Consider the following 20,857-nt stretch of genomic DNA (forward strand, 5'->3'; position numbering starts at 1 on the left):
CATTATGAGTGGGCTAAAAGTGGGTGGGGCTAGCTAATGTGAAGCAGCTGAACTGAAATGATGGAAACTAACTTGACAGTGGTGGAGATACGCAGATGGCGGATTCCTGGGGTGGGGAACTGCCGGGAGTTCAGGTAGGAGATGTGCTGCATGACTTTCTCAAAGCTCTCAATGTCATCTCCCTCCAGGCTCAGAGAAGACTGGTTGGGGTTAAACTCCACCTAGAGAGAGAGAGAGAGAGAGAGAGAGAGAGAGAGAGAGAGAGAGAAACATACATCCATTTGGTTAACCTTGGAAACACAAATTAAGCTATGTTTAATGAAATGCTCTATGTATGTGTATCTATCATGGTTTAGATGTTAAATGAATACTGTTTAGAATATAAAGCGATCACATCTGTTCACAAGACCGCATAATTCATATCAATTAATTTTATTATGCCTTTATGAACTTTTATGGATATTCTAAAATTTGGTTACCTGGAGTTTCAATGGAGGGACAAAAACCTTTATTGTTTGATTAAAAATACTTTAATTTGTGCTTTAAATAGTAACCAAAGTCTTGACATGAGGGTGAGAAAAATTACAGAATTTTCATTTTTGGGTGAACTATCCTTGTGACAAAATTTTTTAATATTAAAAATATTTTGGGGGAATTAAAATGAGGCTAAAATAAATAAAATAAAAAAATATTAGAGTTAAACGTTAGAGTAAAAATGTTACTAAAATTACTAAAAGTAAAACTGAAATAAAAATAAATTCAAGCTATATGGCAATATTAATAATAAAAACAAAAATAACAAAAGCACATATCAAAATTAAAAAAAATAAAAAGCTTATTCAAAATATTAATAAACACTATAATATTATATAAACAGTACTAAAATAACACTGTAGGACACCCATGAGTCATTTCCCAAAGCTTGCATATGTTTTGACACTTATGCAAGGTAGTGTGATCATCAGTTTTCAAAACTTCACCTACACAGCCCAAAAGAATCCAAGCAGTGTTTTACAACATTCACATCACTCACCTTCACAGAAGAGGCTACTTCCTCTGGAAGCTGCACATCAAGACCTTCCTTGCAGGTGTAGAGGCAGTCGATAACTTTCTTGTTCTCCAGTTTGCCGGAGCGGATCATGAGTCCAGCTAGGTTGCCCCTGAAGTACTGAGTCATGCGGGCGCTGCCACCTACACAAACCCAGAGGGGGACAGAACCTGTTACATACCAAACGTACGCTCTGCTGTGCTCAAGCATGCACAGTGTGCACAGGCCGTGTGACTGATGCTCATGCATGTTAAGTGTTCAATGTTGATGCAGGCCGGTGCGTCACACAGGATGATGGATGACCTGATTCAGGCCTGTGGCCTCATGCAACTTTTGGTAGGAGAAAAAAAGGCAAATAAATGGGAATGAACACAAAGTGGCACATAAAAAAATGAGCCAATATGAATGAATAAATCTACACATATTTGCATATTTCTAAATGGTTAATGTTATGTGTTTTTGAACTGTCTTGTTATCAACATTCAAGGAATAGGTGACCCAAAAAGGAAAATCTGGTCATTATTTATGTTGTTCCAAATGCTGTATGCTCTTATTATTTCATAAAACATACAAGTAGACATTTTTTTAAGAACCTTACGCTGCTTGCCTGCTCCTAACAGTGACCAAAAAGACATAAAAACTCACCAAAAAGCATCATAAATGCAGTCTGAAAAATGGTTTGCACAACCTTTCAAAAGTTCAGAGTCAGCAAGATTTTTTTTTTATGTTTTTGAAAGATTTATCTACATTTATTGGATCAAAAATACAACAAATAATACTAGAATTTAAAATATCTGTTTTCTATTTTTACACATTTTAAAATGTACTTTATCCCTGTTATGGCAAAGCTGAATTTTGTCACATGATCCTATATAAATTACTTAAGTTTTGGATTTTTTTGATGAATAGAAAGTTTAAAAGAAAACCAGTGATTTGGAATATAATTAAATATTTAGATCACTTTCATGTGTCTCTGCTGAATAAACATTTTAAATTTAATATTTATAAAAAAAAATCTCACTGGCCCCGAAGTTTTAAACAGCAGAGCATATTAATTGTTTTTTTAGATATATTTATATAATTTATTATATAACACATTAAGTAAGAAAAAAAAACATATTTTAATATTCATAATCATTTTTTAAAAATATATTTATATTATTATTATTATTTTAATTATTAAACATATTTTAATATTCATAATCATTTTTTAAATAGCTCTCAATTCACTATTTTAATTATTCCACGATTCCAAAATTCAAAATGCTCAAATGACAAGCTTAGTTAGTTACTACCCAATGCAAAAACCAAATATGAAAATCCTTTTTAAAAAAAAAAAAAAAAAACTTAGACAAATGAGTCCTATGGATTATTTTACCATGTTTGTTTGACAGTTTGACAGAAGTTGCTATATGGAAAGCACTTGGTAAAAATATTATATACATCTGAAACAAAATTTTGAAACATTCATTTTCATTTTTGGGTGAACAGTCCCTTTAAGATGAAAATGAGAGCGTAACACTGTATGTAATGCAATGTCCTCTATACTTAGTATGACCGTGTCTGAAGGACGGGAGCGGTCAGAATGACCTCAGCAGTAATGTGACACTGAGTGATGCTGTAAAGGCAGCAAGGTCACAGAGTGAGAAATGAGACTGTCTGCTGCACTGATACCACTGGCATAAATAATCCTGCAAACCGCAGCAAGGAATGCAGCCAAACTCTCTGATTTATCATAAAAACATGCAGATCCCTAAGGTCAGTTGGACTTGTTTTCCTTGTAATATAGTGTCTGCTGTATACTTCTCCAGATCTGGAAGCAAACTGAAATTAGATGGAGCTGGACTGATGAATTAAGAAAACAGAATGAAGAACAAAACAGGCAGGGTTTATGACATGGCATCTCTCGACTCAACTGCATCATGCTACAAATGTTATGCCATTGCAGACAGAAGCTGTGCAAGAACGGTCCTCCTGCAGCCGAATGACATGCTGCAGAAGAACCACACATGTGCAGGGCGTTAACAGACGTGCGTTTTGACATATTAGTGTGATCAGGAAAGACAACGGCAACCTGTCAAAGGCTCTGAGAGAGTCTCAGTATCATTGTCATGTCCCGAGAGGTCTGTGGAGGTAAGACAGAAGAGCAGGGAAAGACCAGGGCTCAATATAGTCAAGGAAAGAAAGTCACTCGATACATATGGTCATGCATTAAAGACCCCCAAGAAATACTTCTAATTCTAGAGAGCATTTTCTGGAACACTATATAAATATGCAAAACACTATATAAATATTTTGTTATTAATTAAAATAACAAAAAGTATTGAATTACAGCTAAATATTCTTATTATTAGTTTTGCTGGGGAAAGTTTAAAAGTAATACATTACAATATTACTATAACTGATTACTTAAACTGTATTACTTGTAATGTGTTACCCCACTGGTTATAATAATTATAATATATAATAATAATAGTAAAAATACCTAAAAAATAGGGTTTAGATCTTCATGCTTATACCCTAAAAATTAAAATAATAGTATTTATTTTTTATTAAACTTTTGGAAGTACACTAGTATAAAAAATGAAATGCAATAAAAGCCAAAAATCGTTTTTAGATTAAATGAGGTCTTTAAGATTATCTAAGATTATCTGAAATGTGTCAATACATTTCGTCTTACATCTATGGCTGGGGGTATGAAAAAGGCATCTCTACAAATTGAAAAGACAATCTACTTACTGATATAGAGCATGCTTAAATTTCAACTGCAGCAGGCGACAAAGAGGTTTCAAGTCTAAACCTGAGGTTGCATCATTGTGTGAAGAGAATCAATAGATCATTAGTGAGAGTACCTTGCCAGCAGGCGCCGATGGTGAGCTGGGTTTCGATCTTGGAGGCATGCAGAGGGTAATCCTCCGTGACCAAGAAGGGCTCGAAGGTGGCACCATCCACAAACAGAGTCACTGCTGGGAACTCAATGTTCAACACGTAGTGATGCCATTCTTTATCACACACCTGGGAGGAGAGATACTAGATCAGGGCCTCTGTTTTACTACAGACTGCATCAGCTACAGCATTCAGAAAAACTTAAATTGTAATTTTGATTTCCAGTACAATATTTACCTACCTAAATGTACAGTTAGGTTTGCTTAAAGCAGGTCTTTTAATGTTTTTAATGCTAAGCACCCTCAATTATGATGATGCTCTAGCAAGGAACCCCCTTCCTAAAAAATAACTTAGCAGGCATATATTTTCATGCATTTTTACTGGGTAATGTAGAAAGTGTAATATGGGTCATTTGGAGAGAGAATGTTATGGAGCAACAGCTTTAAGTATGAGGTGACCTATTCATCACTAGCGAGCTAAACATAACACAAGGCCGTCTTTCAAAACGGAGTGCTCCTGAAGTGGCTCAAGTTGACTCACTTGATCGAGTTTCCAGTGGAATTCAGCTGGTTTGTAGTTCTCCGATTCGGTAGGCTCCTGACGCAGCAGCAGCACAAGACGACAGTTGTGTACATACAGAGAGTAGTGGTGCCTGTTCATCTCTGCAGAAAACACACAGACAGGAATTAAAAAAAAAAAAAAAAAATCACACTTATGTCAATGATAATTCATGTAAATATGCTTGTTTATCACATGACAGATACATATTACAATTTTGTGAGGTTTCCCACGCTTAAATGCGGGTAATAGATTAAGTATGCATTGTGCTGCGCTGTACACATGTCTTGGTATGCATGGATTGCTGCAGCCGCACACTCCTAGAAAACAATGAGCAACTTTCCATAAACGGGGGCATAACTGTGATGTAATCAGCCTTACATAAGGGCCAGCAGATGAGCTTTCTGTAGCGCAGGGAATTTTGCTCAATGACCAGAGAGTGAGATCATAGTGTGAGATTCCCATTTCACAGAACTACCCTTTCACAACCTTCAAAAATGTCATGAGACGCTACTCCAGTGAACTTTTTACAGCATATATATTTATATATATATTTGTTTGTTTGTTTTTTCTTTCAAACATGTTTTTTTTTTTTTTTGTAGTTAATGCATTCAATTCCATTTAAAGGAAACAAAACAAAACAATACAGATATTTGCAATAGACCGTATTTCAGAATGTGTGTGTGTGTGTGTGTGGATAAGGAGAATACTGGGGATTTTTTTTTTTCTGGAATACCACATATAAAATGGCTAGCAACCAAAACAATAAACATTACTGACCTCGCAATTTTGAACAGTTGTGTATATTTATGTATATACATTTACATAAAACCAACAAAAAGGTGATTATTCAAGTGATTATTTTTTTGTAATACTACACATAAAGTGCCTGATAGATATCATAAGATTACACTAAAACACAACAACAACAATAATAACAGAAATTAAACAATATTTTAAAAATATATTAATTAAAAATATAATAAAAAGCTGCAATAAAACAGTGCATTACTTATTATCCATTACAGTGTCATACTAAAAAATGTGTTAACAGCGTTAATAACACATTAAATCAAGCGGATGAAATAACATGATGATTTAGATTTTTTACTGAAGTAAAAAAATGAAGAGGACATGCAAATATTGAAGCCATCATCACCCTCTCAGACCTGTCAGTGTGTTTTGTGTGTGAATGTCATTACCCGTCTTGTCAGAGTTGCAGAGTATGGTCTCCTTCTCCCTGCTTCCAGGTCCGTGTCTCATCCACACTGAGATGGTGAAGGGCTCTTTCAGGGTGGTGCTCACCACACCCTCAGGGACCTTGATGGCCTGGGTGCCATTGAACTCAAATACCTGGTCGCTGTCATGCCCGTTGTCAGTAGGCAAGCCGACAGTCCAGTTGACAGAATTGCTGGGAGCAGGCAACAGCTCCACAGTACCAGCGCTGGCACCTGGATGGGCACACAAACAGTTATTCATTACAGTATCCCAAAATATTGGTTGCATTATGGTTCAGCACGTGCCTGTAGGATTATACAGCTAATACGATTATGTAAATTAGTCTAAAATAGTTTACACTTGAGTTGCTTAATGTAATAAGCACATTTAATGATCTAGATGTTAATGTAACTCTATTATAATAAGGATGTCGGGACTCACCGCACAGCTTGTGCAGGGATTTTTCGGAGTATGTGTCGCGGTCACAGCCCTTGCCGATGTGATTAGTCTCCAGCATGATGCTGGCCTGAATGGAGGTGATTGGCTCCTCGCAGGTCTCCAGGTGCATGCTGGGGAACAGGGCTAGACTGCCTGTACCAGGCTCATATTCAATCCTTTTATTAAATCCTATCAACAGAGAGAAAATGACAGTGCGTCATTCAAAAAACAAAGAGTATTCTGTAACACACTGACATTGGTTTACATGAAATAACAATGAAAATTACCTGATATTATGTTTGTTTTTTTGTTTTGTTTTTTGCATACACTACCATTCAAAAGTTTGGGATTGGTACGATTTCGAAAAGAAAGTATTATTGTGAAATATTGTTATATAATAACAGCTTTCTATGAAGCCAAAGCTGAATTTTTATTATGTTTAGTCTTGAGTGACACAAGATAACTCAGAAATCATTCTAATTTGTCAGTTTTCTGCTCAAGAAACACTGATGATAAGAAGAAATTTTGAAATATTGTAGAAATATTTGACACATTTGAATAAATGTCTTTACTGCGATTTTTGATCAATTTAATGCATCCTTTCTGGTATTCATTTCTTGCAAAAAAGGACAAAAATATCCTAAAATGTATAATTAAACACTGTATAAATTAACATTAGTTAATATAAAACAACCCTTTTTTACATTAACTTTTTTTTTTACTTTTAATTTGTTTGTTTTTTAACACAATACATCAATGTTCATAAACACCATATTATAAGAAAGAATTTACAAGTTGATTTTTTTATATTGTTTTCATTCATGGCTTATTTCTTAGCAAATACTTGTTGAAGCACAAAGCTGGATACTTGCAAATTTCACAAAACTGACCTTCATAGCTGAACTTTCCAGCTTTAAACAACAAAATAATACAGCTGTGTTTGTTTGAATGTATGAGAGATAAAAGATCCAGAGGTCTTTGATACCTTGCCAACTTGGTTTGCAGGTGGGCTTGATGCTGATTTTCACAAGAACGTCCTCAGATGCACGGTTTTTACCGCAGTCATATGCAGTCACGGTGAGTTTGTACATGTGTTCCTTGCTGTAGTTCAGCTTCTCTGTGTTCTTGATGTTGCCTGTTTATAAGGAGAACAGACAAGCAATAACCTCACAAGATAGGTAAGCCAAATTGAATACTTAAATTCAGGCCACAACTCAAGGTGACAGTTTGCTAACGTCCTAAAATGCCTAAAACGGTGGCTTGTTTCCACAAATCAATTTTTATAGGCACATGAATAACAATGACCTAGAAGCCAATATCACTCTAAGGGATATAACTTGGGGTTTTGGCAGGAGATCTGAATTGGCAGCACTTACCATCCTTGTCAACGGAAAAGGGCACATCGGGGGTGACAATCTCATAGCTGCAGATCTGACTGAACTGGAAAGAACAGTCCGCGTCCACAGCCTCCACCTTCAGGATGCTGTCATACTTTTTGCCCTCGATCACTGTGGCTTTGTAGGACTTCTCTTTGAACACCGGTGAATACTCGTTCACGTCATTCACTTGGATGTGGACGGTAGCCCTGGGCGACATCAAAACGTCATTAATAAACTAGAATCGGACAAGTGGGAATAAGCACGCCAACGACGCAAGTCTTGTTTGTTAACAGATGGATGATTAATTTAGGCACGCTCTGATGGGAAGCAGTCATTCACGTGTTCTAATATCTCATTATGTGATATAAGAATGGGATGTTTCAAATGGGGTCTAGGGCTTCTGAATGCCACAAATTTTTAAAAAAGAAAAATAAATTAGAGATTAAAAAGCATGTTTTAGATGTGCTAGATCAACAACAACAAAAAATTAAATAAATAATAAATTTTTAACTTTAACAACCAGGGTGAAAGTAAGAATAGAAGTGAATCGGTTTACTAAATTATTTCATTTTTCTGTGCTGAATTTTATTAATATCATGTTGTTGAGTATGCCAAATCTAATGTAAACCTTAATTTACAGCTGAGTTGCCCATAGTGTTTTTATTTATGGAAATTCATTAATTATTTAATAGAATGAAAACAAAATGTTTTGTATAGAAACGATTTTCACTAAGTAACGCACTGAATTAAATGTTAAATTTTAAAGTAGAAACACTAGAATTTAATTTTCTTGTAAAACATACTTCAATAATCTTTGTTTTATTTGCAATTTTGAAAAAAATAATAAAAAAATAAATCATATACACTAACGTTCAAAAGTTTGGGGTCCGTAAGTTTTTATTTTTTATTTTTATGTTTTTAAGAAATTAATAATTTTATTCCGCAAGGATGCCATGAAGTTTATCAAAAGTGACAAAGACATATATAATGTTGCAAAAGATTTCTATTTCAAATAAATGCTGTTTGTTTGAATTTTCTATTTTTATTTTAATGAAAAGTGTCATAGAATAATAGTAAGTTTCAGTTAAAAATATTAAGCAGCACGACTTTTCTCAACATTAATAATAATAATAATAAGAAGAAATGCTTCATAGGCACCAAATCAGTATATTGGAATAATTTCTAAAGGATCACGTGACACTGAAGACTGGAATAATGGCTGCTGAAAATTCAATTTTGTCTTCATAGGAATAAATTACATTTCATAATATATTCAAATAGAAACAGTTATTTTAAATTAGAATAATATTTTACAATTTTTATGGTTTTTTTTTAGAATTATATTTTGCATTTTTGAGCTTAAGATACGTTTTTCAAAAACTCTTTTAAATACATTTTGACAACCAGGATGTTTGCGTGTACCATTCTGGCTCAATTCTAGTGCCATTCCAACTATTCATTCCAGTTCTATTTAATTCATCAATAAAAACTCCCAAACAAGATACACACTTGTGAGATTTCTTCATGTTGCTGCCATCAGGTCCCTCTCCACAGTCGTAGGCCTGGATGGTGAAGGTATGCTCCTTTTGCAGCTCACAATCCAGTTTATCCTTGGTCCGGATCACGCCCTCGCCAGTGGACTTATCCAACACCACTGCCTCGAACGGCACGTTCTGCCCATGAATCCTGAAGCCGCAGATCTCCCCTGCAAATGGCACACGTCTGTTTAGTCAAGCCCACCCGTGAGCCAAAGCGCCAGCTGCTGTTCATGAGATAAAAGAAACCCACAACGAAACTAATAACACGCCACACTCAAATAAGAACAGCCAAAGTTGGTTTGGCAGCCAAAGGGATAGAAACACTGAGGGGAGGTGGGAGGTGAAGGTGTCTGTGGAGGAAGCCAGAAGCACTGTGGGATGGGGGTGAGTATTTGGGAGGTGGAAGGGAGAGTTAAGAGAGGGATACCGAGTATCTGGTCCAAGCCATTTGATCACATTGCATCCAATCATGCAGTAAGAAACCCAGAACGTGGACAGGCATTTCACAGGAATACTTAATATACAAGGACAGGAAGGAAATGATATGAACCAATGAACAGATATCTGTTGTTTTTAATAGCATAACATATCTAAAGAAGTACTTAAGGTGTTTAAGGCAGATTTTGGGTTAAAAGGAACACATTTTAACAAGAAAGCAAGGTTCAAATGTTAAGTTAATCATGGGGCGATGAGAAGGATTTATGACAGAGATCCAGCATCCTTTCAGAAGTTCACAAATCAAAGCAAATATACAAACAAACCAGCAAAAAACCCTCATTTGGAGTTTAAAACCCCCCTTAAAATTAGATTTGGGCGTGAAGGAAGTCTTCCTGTGCAATGTTGTCTCTCTCAAACCTTTAAAAAAAACTGAAAGAATGAAACAAAACAAAAGTCGAGGAGCAGAGGCAGTAAACTTAAAGGCTGGATGAGAGCTGGGGTTAGAAATATCCATTTGCTTGACATCCACATAAACCAGCAGTAGTTGCCATGCTGTGTATTTAACATTAGTGGAGGAGAGGGTGAAGAGGCTCAAACTACAGTCAAACCACACCACAGACCGGACAGCAGAGAGTTTGCATCATTTAACAATCTCAGCAATGTCGCTTTTGAGCAGGAACTGAACTCTGGAGCATCAGAGTCTCAGATTTAAGATCTGCCGTGTTCAAAGAGAACCCCTAAAAGGGACTTTACAGGGAGGATGTCTCTGGAAACAAACTTTTTAGGGGTTCAGATTGACATTCCACCCCCTCCCCCCACCACCCCCCACCCCCGAGTAATTGGTGTAAGTGCATTATTTCCCTTCATTTCTTCTGTTTTGGAGCTGAAGCACTGTTAGGATCTGCAAACTTCAATGGATGTCTCATGCATAGATATTTCTAGATACTGTTATCCCCGCATCACACTTGTCATCCAGTAGCTACATTTTCATTTCCAACAAATTCAAAGCAAACCAAAAAGAAGAAGAACTGGGAAGAGATTAAAAAGAGCATGACAGGAGTTTCCGTGTGAGGTGCCGATTTCTTTTGTATTTGCGTTAGTGGGTTAATAAAACGATTACAAGGCAGTAGAAAGAGCCCATCATCACCTTCTTTGGTGAGGGTCACCTCAAAACTCTCTACAGGAAGGGAGAAAAGATAAACCCAGGTCAGTCAGAGAAAGAATGAGATGCACAGAAACACAGACAAGAAAGAGAAGACAGATGTCACAGAAGGACTCAAAATACCTCATTTGACTTTTCACACTGTTCAGATTAGGGTTGGGCGATATATATTGAATATTTATAATCACTTTGCTATGATATAAAATTAAACAACACTGTGAATATATAAATGATATGTAGGTAAATACTCCTACTTGATTATTTCTTTTACTATTATTTCTAACCAAATAAATGAACATGTTTAATCCAAGAGGTATAAAATACAGAAACAGTGAATTAATTATAAAATAATAATAATAATGATAATGATAATAATAATAATAATAATAATAATAATAATAATAATGATAATGATAATAATTAATTGAAACAATGTTTTAAAATAAATAAAAAAATAATAAATGGCAATAATGTAAATAAAATATTTCCAAATAAATGCATATATATATTGAAAATCAATATATTTTACTATATCACCCAGCCCTAGTACAGATTGCTTTTATCTTCCTTGAACTGCAAGGACAATATCTCACAGACACTATCATTTGTAGCAATCTGCATCATGCTAATTCTGAGAGTATTCTGAGCCCTAATATGACTTTACAGCACAAAACAATATACTTTGATGAGTCCACATTAACAGTCACAGAAACACACAAAACAGCCTTAAGCACAGGAGGAAACTGCCACAGAGTTCCTGTTAAGGTTAAAACAATAAATGGTGCAACCATATGAAAGAATAAAGGTAAGCCAAAAATATTTTTAAAGTAGTATCAGCACTAAAATTAGCCAACTTTTTATATAAATTTTTGGGTTTTTTTCTGCTTGGCTGACTGCTAAAGGGTTCTGTTTGACCCTATCGGTGGCCTCTGCTGGTGGACCTGTCCACCCTGTTTTTACCCCTACAATTAGAGATGGATTTTCCATTAGGATCTGCTGTTCAGAGCAAGTCATGCGGTGGAAGCTTTGTGCCTCATCAGTGCATTCTGGAGCTTTAATGACTGTACGTCCCCACACTTCCCCTAAAACCCAGACTGACGCTTCAGCTTGCATGCCAAGTGCCAACTGCAATAGTCCTCCATTTCCCATCAGGCAAAACACAATGAATATTGATTTATTCCCTCAGAATGCTATATTGCATAGATGAATCGATGAAGATGTAACAATAGCTGAGAAGTGAGGGAAAAAAACTAGTGGAGGAGCTTAATTGTTTATTTGATTAGACTTCATTACTGTCTAAGGATTGAAGTTTTAGAGGTCTGAAGTTTAACGTTTAAGGACTTGCTCACAACGAGACAGAGGAAATATTGAAATTGACAGTGAGCTGACACTGAACAGTCCACTGACAGGAATGTAAGAGCTCTCTATAGAGTACATCATTTCTGCAGTGGAAATCAATGCTTGGAGCTGGTTTATAAAAGGCCAGCAGAACATCAATCATGATGATGCATGTCTGCCCCTAATGGGACACTGCACCCTTTGAAGCAACCTTTCATATACACTAAATAAATCAACATGTTCTACAAAAATTCCACAGAGATTTACAATGCTGGGCGCAATAGTCCTTTGCTGTGAATTTAATCAGTAACCTAACATTTGAGAAATTTCACAATATTTTATTGTAGGCCTAACACTTATTTTATTTTATATAAAATGTTTTATATATATATATATTTATATTTTATATATTTATTTATTTTTATTTAGTATGTTTTGTTTTTTTTTGTGTTTGTATTATATATATATATATATTCAGTACAATGTGCTATATTTTTGTGATAGAATACGCTATCTATTCAATACAAAGTGATAGATAGATAGATAGATAGATAGATAGATAGATAGATAGATAGATAGATAGATAGATAGATAGATAGATAGATAGAATCTATCTATCTATCTATATATATATATAATTAAATAAATACAATATAAAAAGCAAAATATTAATTAATATTTAATAATTTAATAAATAATTTAATAAATTCCTATTCGGTACAATGTTAGTATATTCATTAATTGTCCGAAAATAACTTATTTTATTTTATATAATTTGTTTTATATGTATTTTTATTTTTTTTTATTATAATGTGTTATATAAAATGATATATTTACTATATTATAAATGCAAGGTTTTTTTTTGTTTTGTTTTGGTGGAAAAGGAGTTCTGTATGGCTTTTGCCAAACTCACTGATCAGAGTAAAGTGAGTCAGTCAGCATGGCACCATGTCCTGAGCGGCCCGGCATTGGCAGAGATGCTAAGAATGCGACAGTCACCCACACAGCCATGTGACGCTTCAAAGTGAATTTAAGAAAGCTTGTTAATATCATCAGTGTGCCAAATGTCTGCACTCTCACTGCTGGCTCACACAAACAAAGCTTACTGAAATGATTGCTTATGAACTATCGAGAGGAATTATATATTTATGATGAGATTATCAGTGAAAAATGACCTAAATGCTTTAATATTTATACAAATAACTCAAGGTAAACCACATTAAGTGCATGTGGACCAATCTTTCTCCCAAATGTTTGCCACTAATTTGATAGCAGTGTCCCATATTCAGGGTGCACCAGGAGAATAACGAGGACTGCTACTAAAACCATGAGAAAGGAGGGAGTGCATTGACAATGGACCACTGCATAAAGAGATTTGAAACGAGGTCAAAGTAAATCTCTAAGTGATTAAAAAGGGCTAGAGCCAATGCTAGGGCTGCACATTCCCTCTAACAGGAAACAAGCAGAGTAAGAAGAAACTTCATTGATCTTGATACCAGAAGAGCTCTAGAAGTCTGGCCACCAGCTGCTTGGCGAACGAGAAAGGCAATTTAAAAAAGTGATGGGTTTATGGACTGCCTATCTTCAACTGTACTGTTTAAATAAGAGCTTATTACTGCAACATGCTTAAGTATACCTCAGTTGGATCTGCTAATTTATTATCTCCAATATGTGGAGAAAAGATAAGGGAGAAGCACATCACCAACATCCATCACAGCTTGCACCTGGACTTTGCAGGAATCAGTGGAACTCATATTATGTTTTACATATTCAGTTTTGCACTACATTAACTGCGAAATGTCTAGGGATGCAAGCCAATATAAACTCAAGAAGCATAAAGCAGTACATGGAGAAACAAACAGCCTCATTAACCTAGAGCATTAGAGACTCCAAGAATATCTACAAACCTAATTACTGACAAGAGCTGACTTCACCAAGTTCAACTGCAGGCTGATGATATTAGGTCTTTTATTCAAAATGTAATTATGGTTTGTTATAGATCTATTTTAAGGTTTAATTGACAAGATGTGAGTAGGAAAGCTTTGTCATACCATCAATATATTATCAAACTAAAGTCCAGAGCAAGAGAAAAAAACCATTCAAAACAAGTTCACAAAGGACTTTTATTATGGCTCCTAGCTGACTAAATGAAAACCAACTGATATTCAAAAAGATAAAGGTTACCTTTTCATTGAAAACACGAATAACAGTATTTTATCATAATATGCCCTCATTTGACAGCTTTAATAACTGGAGACAAATCAGGTGCATATACTCATCAATGCAACAAACTTCTAATGATAAAAATGAAAATTCTGTCAATATTTGTCTCCTTCATGTTGTTCCAAACTTGTAAGGCTTCTGATATGTAAAAGGTGAATTATCCTGCTCACTCTTTTTCACATAATGTAAGTGAACGGAGACTGAGGCGGTCAAAGTCTAATATAACATAAAAAATATCATAAAAGTGGTGATATTAAAAGCATCACACAAGGCTTGATGTCAACGTTTGGTCACATGACCAACAAGAACCAATGGCGTTTTAAATCAATTATGTCAAAAATCTACTAGTTCCCTGGTATTTTGATTTGAGAGCCAAAGCAAATCAATTTTACTTTAGTATCATTGATATACTATTATAGATTTTGTTAATATTTTAAACTAGACTTATCATTTGTTTTCATTTTAATTTTAGGAATTATGTTGTGCGTTTTGTAAATGTCTATATCATTTTTATTAAGCTTCTTTTTAGTTTTAGTTATTTCAGTATTTCAACTTAAACATTGCATTGCTGAAATGAAAGTTTTTATTTTATGTATAATTTCAGTTAATGTTTATTTCAAATACTGGAAATGTTTTTTGTTACTGTTTTTTGTTATTGAAATTTAATAAATAATGACTGAAATTTCCGATCATCTCACAAAGCTAGTTTAGCTTGAAAAGTGGAATAAAACACAATATGAACTACTTTTATGGTGCTTTTATTTAATTCCCATTCACTTTCATTATGTTGAAAAGCACCCCTGGGGGAAAAATAAAAACCTTTTCATATAAGAAGAAAGGATGACAGAACTTTCATTTTTAGGCGAAATATCTCTTTATGGTTTAGAAACCATGAGGAAGCAAAATGGCTGGCAGCCTCATCTGAGACCAGAAGATGGAGGATCTTACCTGCATAACGCAACGGGGCATCTTTATCCAAGGCTATCAGTGGAGGGTCCAGGAGAACTTTGTCATCATTTTCTGTTACGATACCATGATACGTGGTCTCAATCCATGGCTTGTGCTTATTTACTGTTAGGGAGAAGAAAAAAAAAACAGGAAAAAGGAGTTTATTTTTTGCTGAATAAAACCAAGCCCAGACAACAACCAATTATTTTGGTTTTCTGTGAGGATGCACTGTGTGTCAGCACAACTGTACGCCAGCTTAAAACCAGAGCGCAGAATCACACACTGACTAGTGCGCAGTGGCATTTGCCGCCTCTGTCTGCTCGAGCTGAGAGCACGCCGAAGCTCAGCAGCTCATTAGTGTTGACTGAAGGCTTTGAGCTCTGAAAGCCAGAGGACAGATGCGCTGTGCTTCAGCTTCAGACTGCAGGAACACTGCAGCAGCAGCAGAGGTTGATGTGAAGGGCAGATTGCTCTCTTCAACGGCTGATCAGTGCCTGTACCCGAAATGTGAGTACATCAGCAGTTGCTGAGCGAAAAGGATACTCCTGCAGTGCTGATCTCATTGTGTGCAGACCTGATAGCGAGGCAGCGGCTGGAAGCAGGAGTCCGCAGGGAAACAAAATGAGCTTAGCAGACTGATGTCGTCAACTGCGGGGTCCAGCACGAGAATCAACCTTTCAAAACATAGCTCTTCAGCGAGCACTTATGATGCAGCTATGATGCAAAATACCTGTTCACTAGTTATTGTGTATATTGCTTATTTTTCATGTCAGCGACTAGATCTACTAACTGTACCAAAGTATAGAATTTGAACAAAATAAACAAATTACATTTTTTACATAATAAAAACAGTAAGTACATAATTATCATGAAAATCATTATGTATGCATATAGAATAATCTTAATTAAATAAATAAATATAATTACTTATTTATATTTTTAAATTGTTTATTATATTAATAAGTCTCTTTGTTTTTGTCATATATTGTAATGTAATTTTACTGCATACCTAAAAAAAATACATTTGCAAAATATACATGTCATGTAGAAAAATGATAAAATTTTCACTGATAATATCAACTCAAAAGTAAATCGATTCACCCAAAAAGATTTTCTATTTTGTAACTAGATTTTTAAGTATGCATTAAAATTAACGACAATAAAAATATATGACAACAACAAAAAGACGAAAATTTAAAAACATAAATCTATTAAATGTAAATAAGAATATATATATTTCTATTTAATAATTAAGATTTATTAAGATTTAATATTTTTATTATATTTTTATTATGTGATAAACATATACATTTACTTTAATTCTGTATGTTGGTACTGCTAATATTGTTAGCCACTTAATGAAAAAAGTGTTTCTCATCATTTATAAATCACTTTGAATAAAAAAAACACCTGCTAAATGAATAAATGTGAATGTCTGTAGTAATATGAAAATATACACTGACTGAAAAATCTCTTATGTCAGCTCATCACTCAAGCCAAACACTAAATCTATAACTCTTGTGCACGTAAATTCTTCAACATCCTCTTTGCTAACAGCTCCCATCCCTTATACTGCTCAGAAAATTGCTGTCTGAAAATATCTGCGTGGTGTGCAGCAGCTGGAGCGAATACGGATGATTTATTGGCTTCAGCGTGGTTTCTGTGCTCCGGTGTCTTACGACTCGCCCCGCAGGCAGAAGCCTGATCAGTGACACTAATTGAAGGATATAACCTCCACAGCAATAACACCATAATGCTCACCTCTGTTCATATTACACGCCAGATCCGATTTCACACCTTCTGGAAACCTGTATGCTTGACAGAACTGTCGCTTCATTTTCATGTTTCTTTACCCTGTTAATTTTCAGCTGCAATACATTTGAGAGTTAAGAATGGACAATTGTACATGCCTACCAATGCTACAAACACATGATGCATGATTCTAACGCTGTGCCCAGTACAAAGAGAGCCTGGGAGGAAGTCTAGGACTTGGTATTGTCTGTGAATTTGTGATCTGGCTCATAAATCGTCTCAGCAAAAGTAGGTTATTGTAACCTAAGGGTACTGCAGCTGCTGCTGGTTGTATGTGGACAGACTGTCAGACCGGACTACCCTGATAATCTGCTTTAAAATCCCAGGTTTATAAAACCTTAAGAGCTGAGGTAAGTCACATGCTTAAAGGGCAAACTGGGACATAATGCTACTAATAAAGAGAACAAGACCAGAACATAACACATTGTTTTCCTTACATATATGATATTTTAAAAAAAAACGTTTCATTACCAAGTAGGCCAAGTAGGTTACATAACTAACATTTAACTAACTAGATTGAGTGTGGTTTTTGCCTATGCGAAACTTGACACCAAGATGTGACAAGAACAACTTTTTATTTTTAAAATTTTAAGATTTTGAATTTAAAATTTATGTTTTTTTTATTTTTATATTTATATATGAATACTGAAGAAAAATGTATCACGGTTTCCAGACAAAAATACTAAGCAGCATAACCGTTTTCAGCATTGATAATAATAAGAAATGTTTCTTAAGCACCAAATCAGCGTATTAAAATCATTTCTGAAGGATCATGTGACACTGGAGTAATGATGCTGAAAATTAAGGAATAAATGAATAATTATATTACTTTTTAAATATATTACAACTGAAAAAGTTATTTTAATTTGCAATAATATTTCACAGTATTACTGTTTTTATTGTATTTTTGGACAAATAAATCCTGCTTTGGTAAGCATAAGAGACTTCTTTCAAAAAATGTAAAACATCAACCTCCGTTTGAACAGTAAAGTCGTTTTGAAATATTGTATATTGAATGTCGTATGGAAACACCAAAATATTAATAAAATTACTAAAATAAGCAATTTTTTTTAAAATATTTACACTCACAAGCCATGACTATGAATATATATATAAAAAAAAAAATTATATTTTGGTCATTCTGAACTGCAGAAGCCAAAACCTGTCATCTGCCAACTATGAGCAAACATAAAGCACACTCTAAAATACTTGGACTTTATTATATTTAATAACAAAAGAGCCACATTGACTACAACATAGTAAGTGGCTACAATGTACATTTCTTTTTTCTGTTTCCCTTAAAGTTATGATTTTTTTATTGAACACATGGGATGGAAACCGATATTTAAATTTTTCTGATAATTCATCTTTTTTATTATGGACTGTAATTATGGCTCTGGGTCCCCTGTACAGCTGCTTAGAAACAACACTGCACTATTTGAAAATGCTTTAAGCCTCACTAAGTAATAGAAAGTAAATCAAAGCAGCAACATGGGATATTTGTAGCAGAGTGGTCAAACACTCAAGGTGAATCTGGGTTTACACCGACAAAGAACTGTTTGTACTCACAAACCCTTCTGCTGTAGAACAAATATACTGATAACACATATTAAAATACAAAGAGATACACAAAAATCTGTTTACAAACAGGCAACAAAGTGTATATTATAGGGACGACCCATGGACAACCAGACAATTTAATGAATGAGTCTTTTTTTGAAATGTTTTGGTACATCTCAATAAGGGTCCTTGAGACCTCTTGGAGCGCGTTCAGCCATGGCATTGATCCCAGCAAGAGAAAACCACTAAACACATCAGCAAAACACCTGCTAAACACTGGCCACACTCCCACACACACTCATATAACATAAGGCGCCCACATAACTCCTTCTCTTACCAAAAACACATTTACCAATCAAACAGCAATTATTTTCTTCTTTAAACTTCCTTGAAGCCCTTAATGAACCATTAAAAACAGCTTATGTTTGAAAAGCCCACACTGATGTCTGGTGTGCATCATTATAAACTAAACGAGCGGGTTACAAAGAGGAAGGGCTGCTTACCAGGCTGGCGGAGAATGAATCTGATTACTGAAGGAGCTCTGATGTGGGTGATATCATTTCTGAGCGCCCTGCAGCTCTGGCACAAGGCAAGCGTTTGGGACGGCAGGCAGCCAGTTGGCTGTCTACATGCGTTTTGTGAAGCACTTTAGATCCTTGCACGGCAACAATGCAACTGTTGCAACAAAAGTAACGGATAGAACTGTTAGTTGTAATGATAAATGGACTAAAATGATGACAACACACCAAAAATAGGATTTCATAATGACAGCAGTCAAATAGTGGAGTGTCGAGACAAGTGGTTAAAGGCTACAGGTTGCTATAGATGGAAACATACTCAGTTTTGTCGATGTCTGAAGAGGTTGTTACTGCATAGAGTTTTATCCATGAAAGCAATGCAAATCAATGTTATGTAACTGGTGCATTAGAGCAATACTGACACTTGAGCACAGTGGAGTAAATATGTACTCAGAGATCACCGTTCAATCCATTTTCATTCAGAATGATTCATCAACAGCACGCTAAAAGCGTAGTAAAATGTTTATTTGCCATCTAAAACAGCATTTATTTGACTTTTTTGAAAGCTGAAGCAGACTGGAACAGAAAAGAAAGTAAGAATAGAACAGAACAGAACAGAATTTTTTTGTAGTATAGAATAGAATTTAATTGTTTTTATATTTTTCAAAGTGATTAAAGTTAAATATTAATTGTTAAAGTAAATAATAATAAAAGGAAAAAGTATTTACAAGTAAATGGGGTCGAAAGAATATTATATTCTTAACATGTTTAACATTCATAAATATAATATGAAATAATAGAATAGAATAGAATAGAATAGAATAGAATAGAATAGAATAGAATAGTTAAATTTGTCAGAGTGGTCAAGCTCATTTTTGGATGTTAATGTTAATATTATTATCAATTAATATCCTAATTGTTATTAATATCCTAATTGTTATTGCTTTTAATAATATTATTTTAATATTATTATCCTCGGTTTTTATTATAATAATTGTTGTTGTAGTAGTATTAGTTTTTTAATATTATATTTAACATTAATAATATAATACAATATAATACAATATAAAAAAACATTTGTTTATATAATATATTTAATTTGATATAAGTTAATTTTTGTCAGTTTAATCAGTTGTTTTAAAATTCCATTGGGTGACATCAGAATTCTAGCACATAAATTACATCCTTTACCTTCACCAATCTACAGAACAGGATCATTTGAGCAAGAACACCTACTTTTAACAACTGCAGACAATAATATTTGACATGCACAAACCGTTTGCCACCATCCATTTTCCAGATTACAGTCATTTGGACAATATCCGCAAATTAAGCCATTTATCCATAATCAAATCTTTTGAATGCTAGCAGGCACAAATTAGAGGCTAATGATGCAGCAGAGTGAGGAAACACTGTTGGCCTGGAGCTGCCTCCATCCCAGCAGCACCCAAGATAAGGAGATCTTAGACAAATACTAAAGAACCTCAGACTAACCGGGTCCTGTGTGTGTGTTTTTGCATGTATGTCTAAAGGGATAAATAAACCCTGTATGTCACACTAAAGCAGAGGCATCCGAAACAAGCCAAAGGCTTTATATCCAGGTAGAGAATCGCCTAGTCACAGTTTTTACATGCTTTATCCAGCACAGCCATCCAATCAGATTGCATCACTGTGACCGGATAGGATGCAGACCATGTGCAGCTATAGCTATGTTATCTGATCGATGACAAATATTATTACAGGGGCTCTGGTCAGACAGCATGCGCCGAGCACAGATGGGGGGTCTGGGTCAG

At 34.8% G+C, this 20,857-nt stretch overlaps 1 protein-coding gene across 4 annotated transcripts in view; it reads right to left on the minus strand.

The window, feature by feature from the left end:
* LOC109060964 (calsyntenin-1-like) overlaps positions 1-20,857 on the minus strand; it is a 35,806-nt gene that overhangs the window by 7,055 nt on the left and 7,894 nt on the right. Inside the window, exons 2-13 of one of the 4 annotated variants that reach the window (XM_042751126.1) lie at positions 15,175-15,297; positions 10,651-10,680; positions 9,037-9,232; positions 7,525-7,733; positions 7,134-7,283; positions 6,152-6,337; positions 5,695-5,943; positions 4,475-4,596; positions 3,901-4,063; positions 3,123-3,173; positions 1,034-1,191; positions 73-221 (exon numbers count right to left, since the gene is read on the minus strand). In XM_042751126.1, coding sequence (XP_042607060.1) covers positions 73-221; positions 1,034-1,191; positions 3,123-3,173; positions 3,901-4,063; positions 4,475-4,596; positions 5,695-5,943; positions 6,152-6,337; positions 7,134-7,283; positions 7,525-7,733; positions 9,037-9,232; positions 10,651-10,680; positions 15,175-15,297 — 1,786 coding nt within the window. The remainder of the gene's footprint in view (positions 1-72; positions 222-1,033; positions 1,192-3,122; positions 3,174-3,900; positions 4,064-4,474; positions 4,597-5,694; positions 5,944-6,151; positions 6,338-7,133; positions 7,284-7,524; positions 7,734-9,036; positions 9,233-10,650; positions 10,681-15,174; positions 15,298-20,857) is intronic. The other 3 variants (XM_042751127.1, XM_042751128.1, XM_042751129.1) reach the window with 3 other exon arrangements.

Source organism: Cyprinus carpio, chromosome B23 (genome assembly GCF_018340385.1).
Source record: "Cyprinus carpio isolate SPL01 chromosome B23, ASM1834038v1, whole genome shotgun sequence".
Classification (NCBI taxonomy): domain Eukaryota; kingdom Metazoa; phylum Chordata; class Actinopteri; order Cypriniformes; family Cyprinidae; genus Cyprinus; species Cyprinus carpio.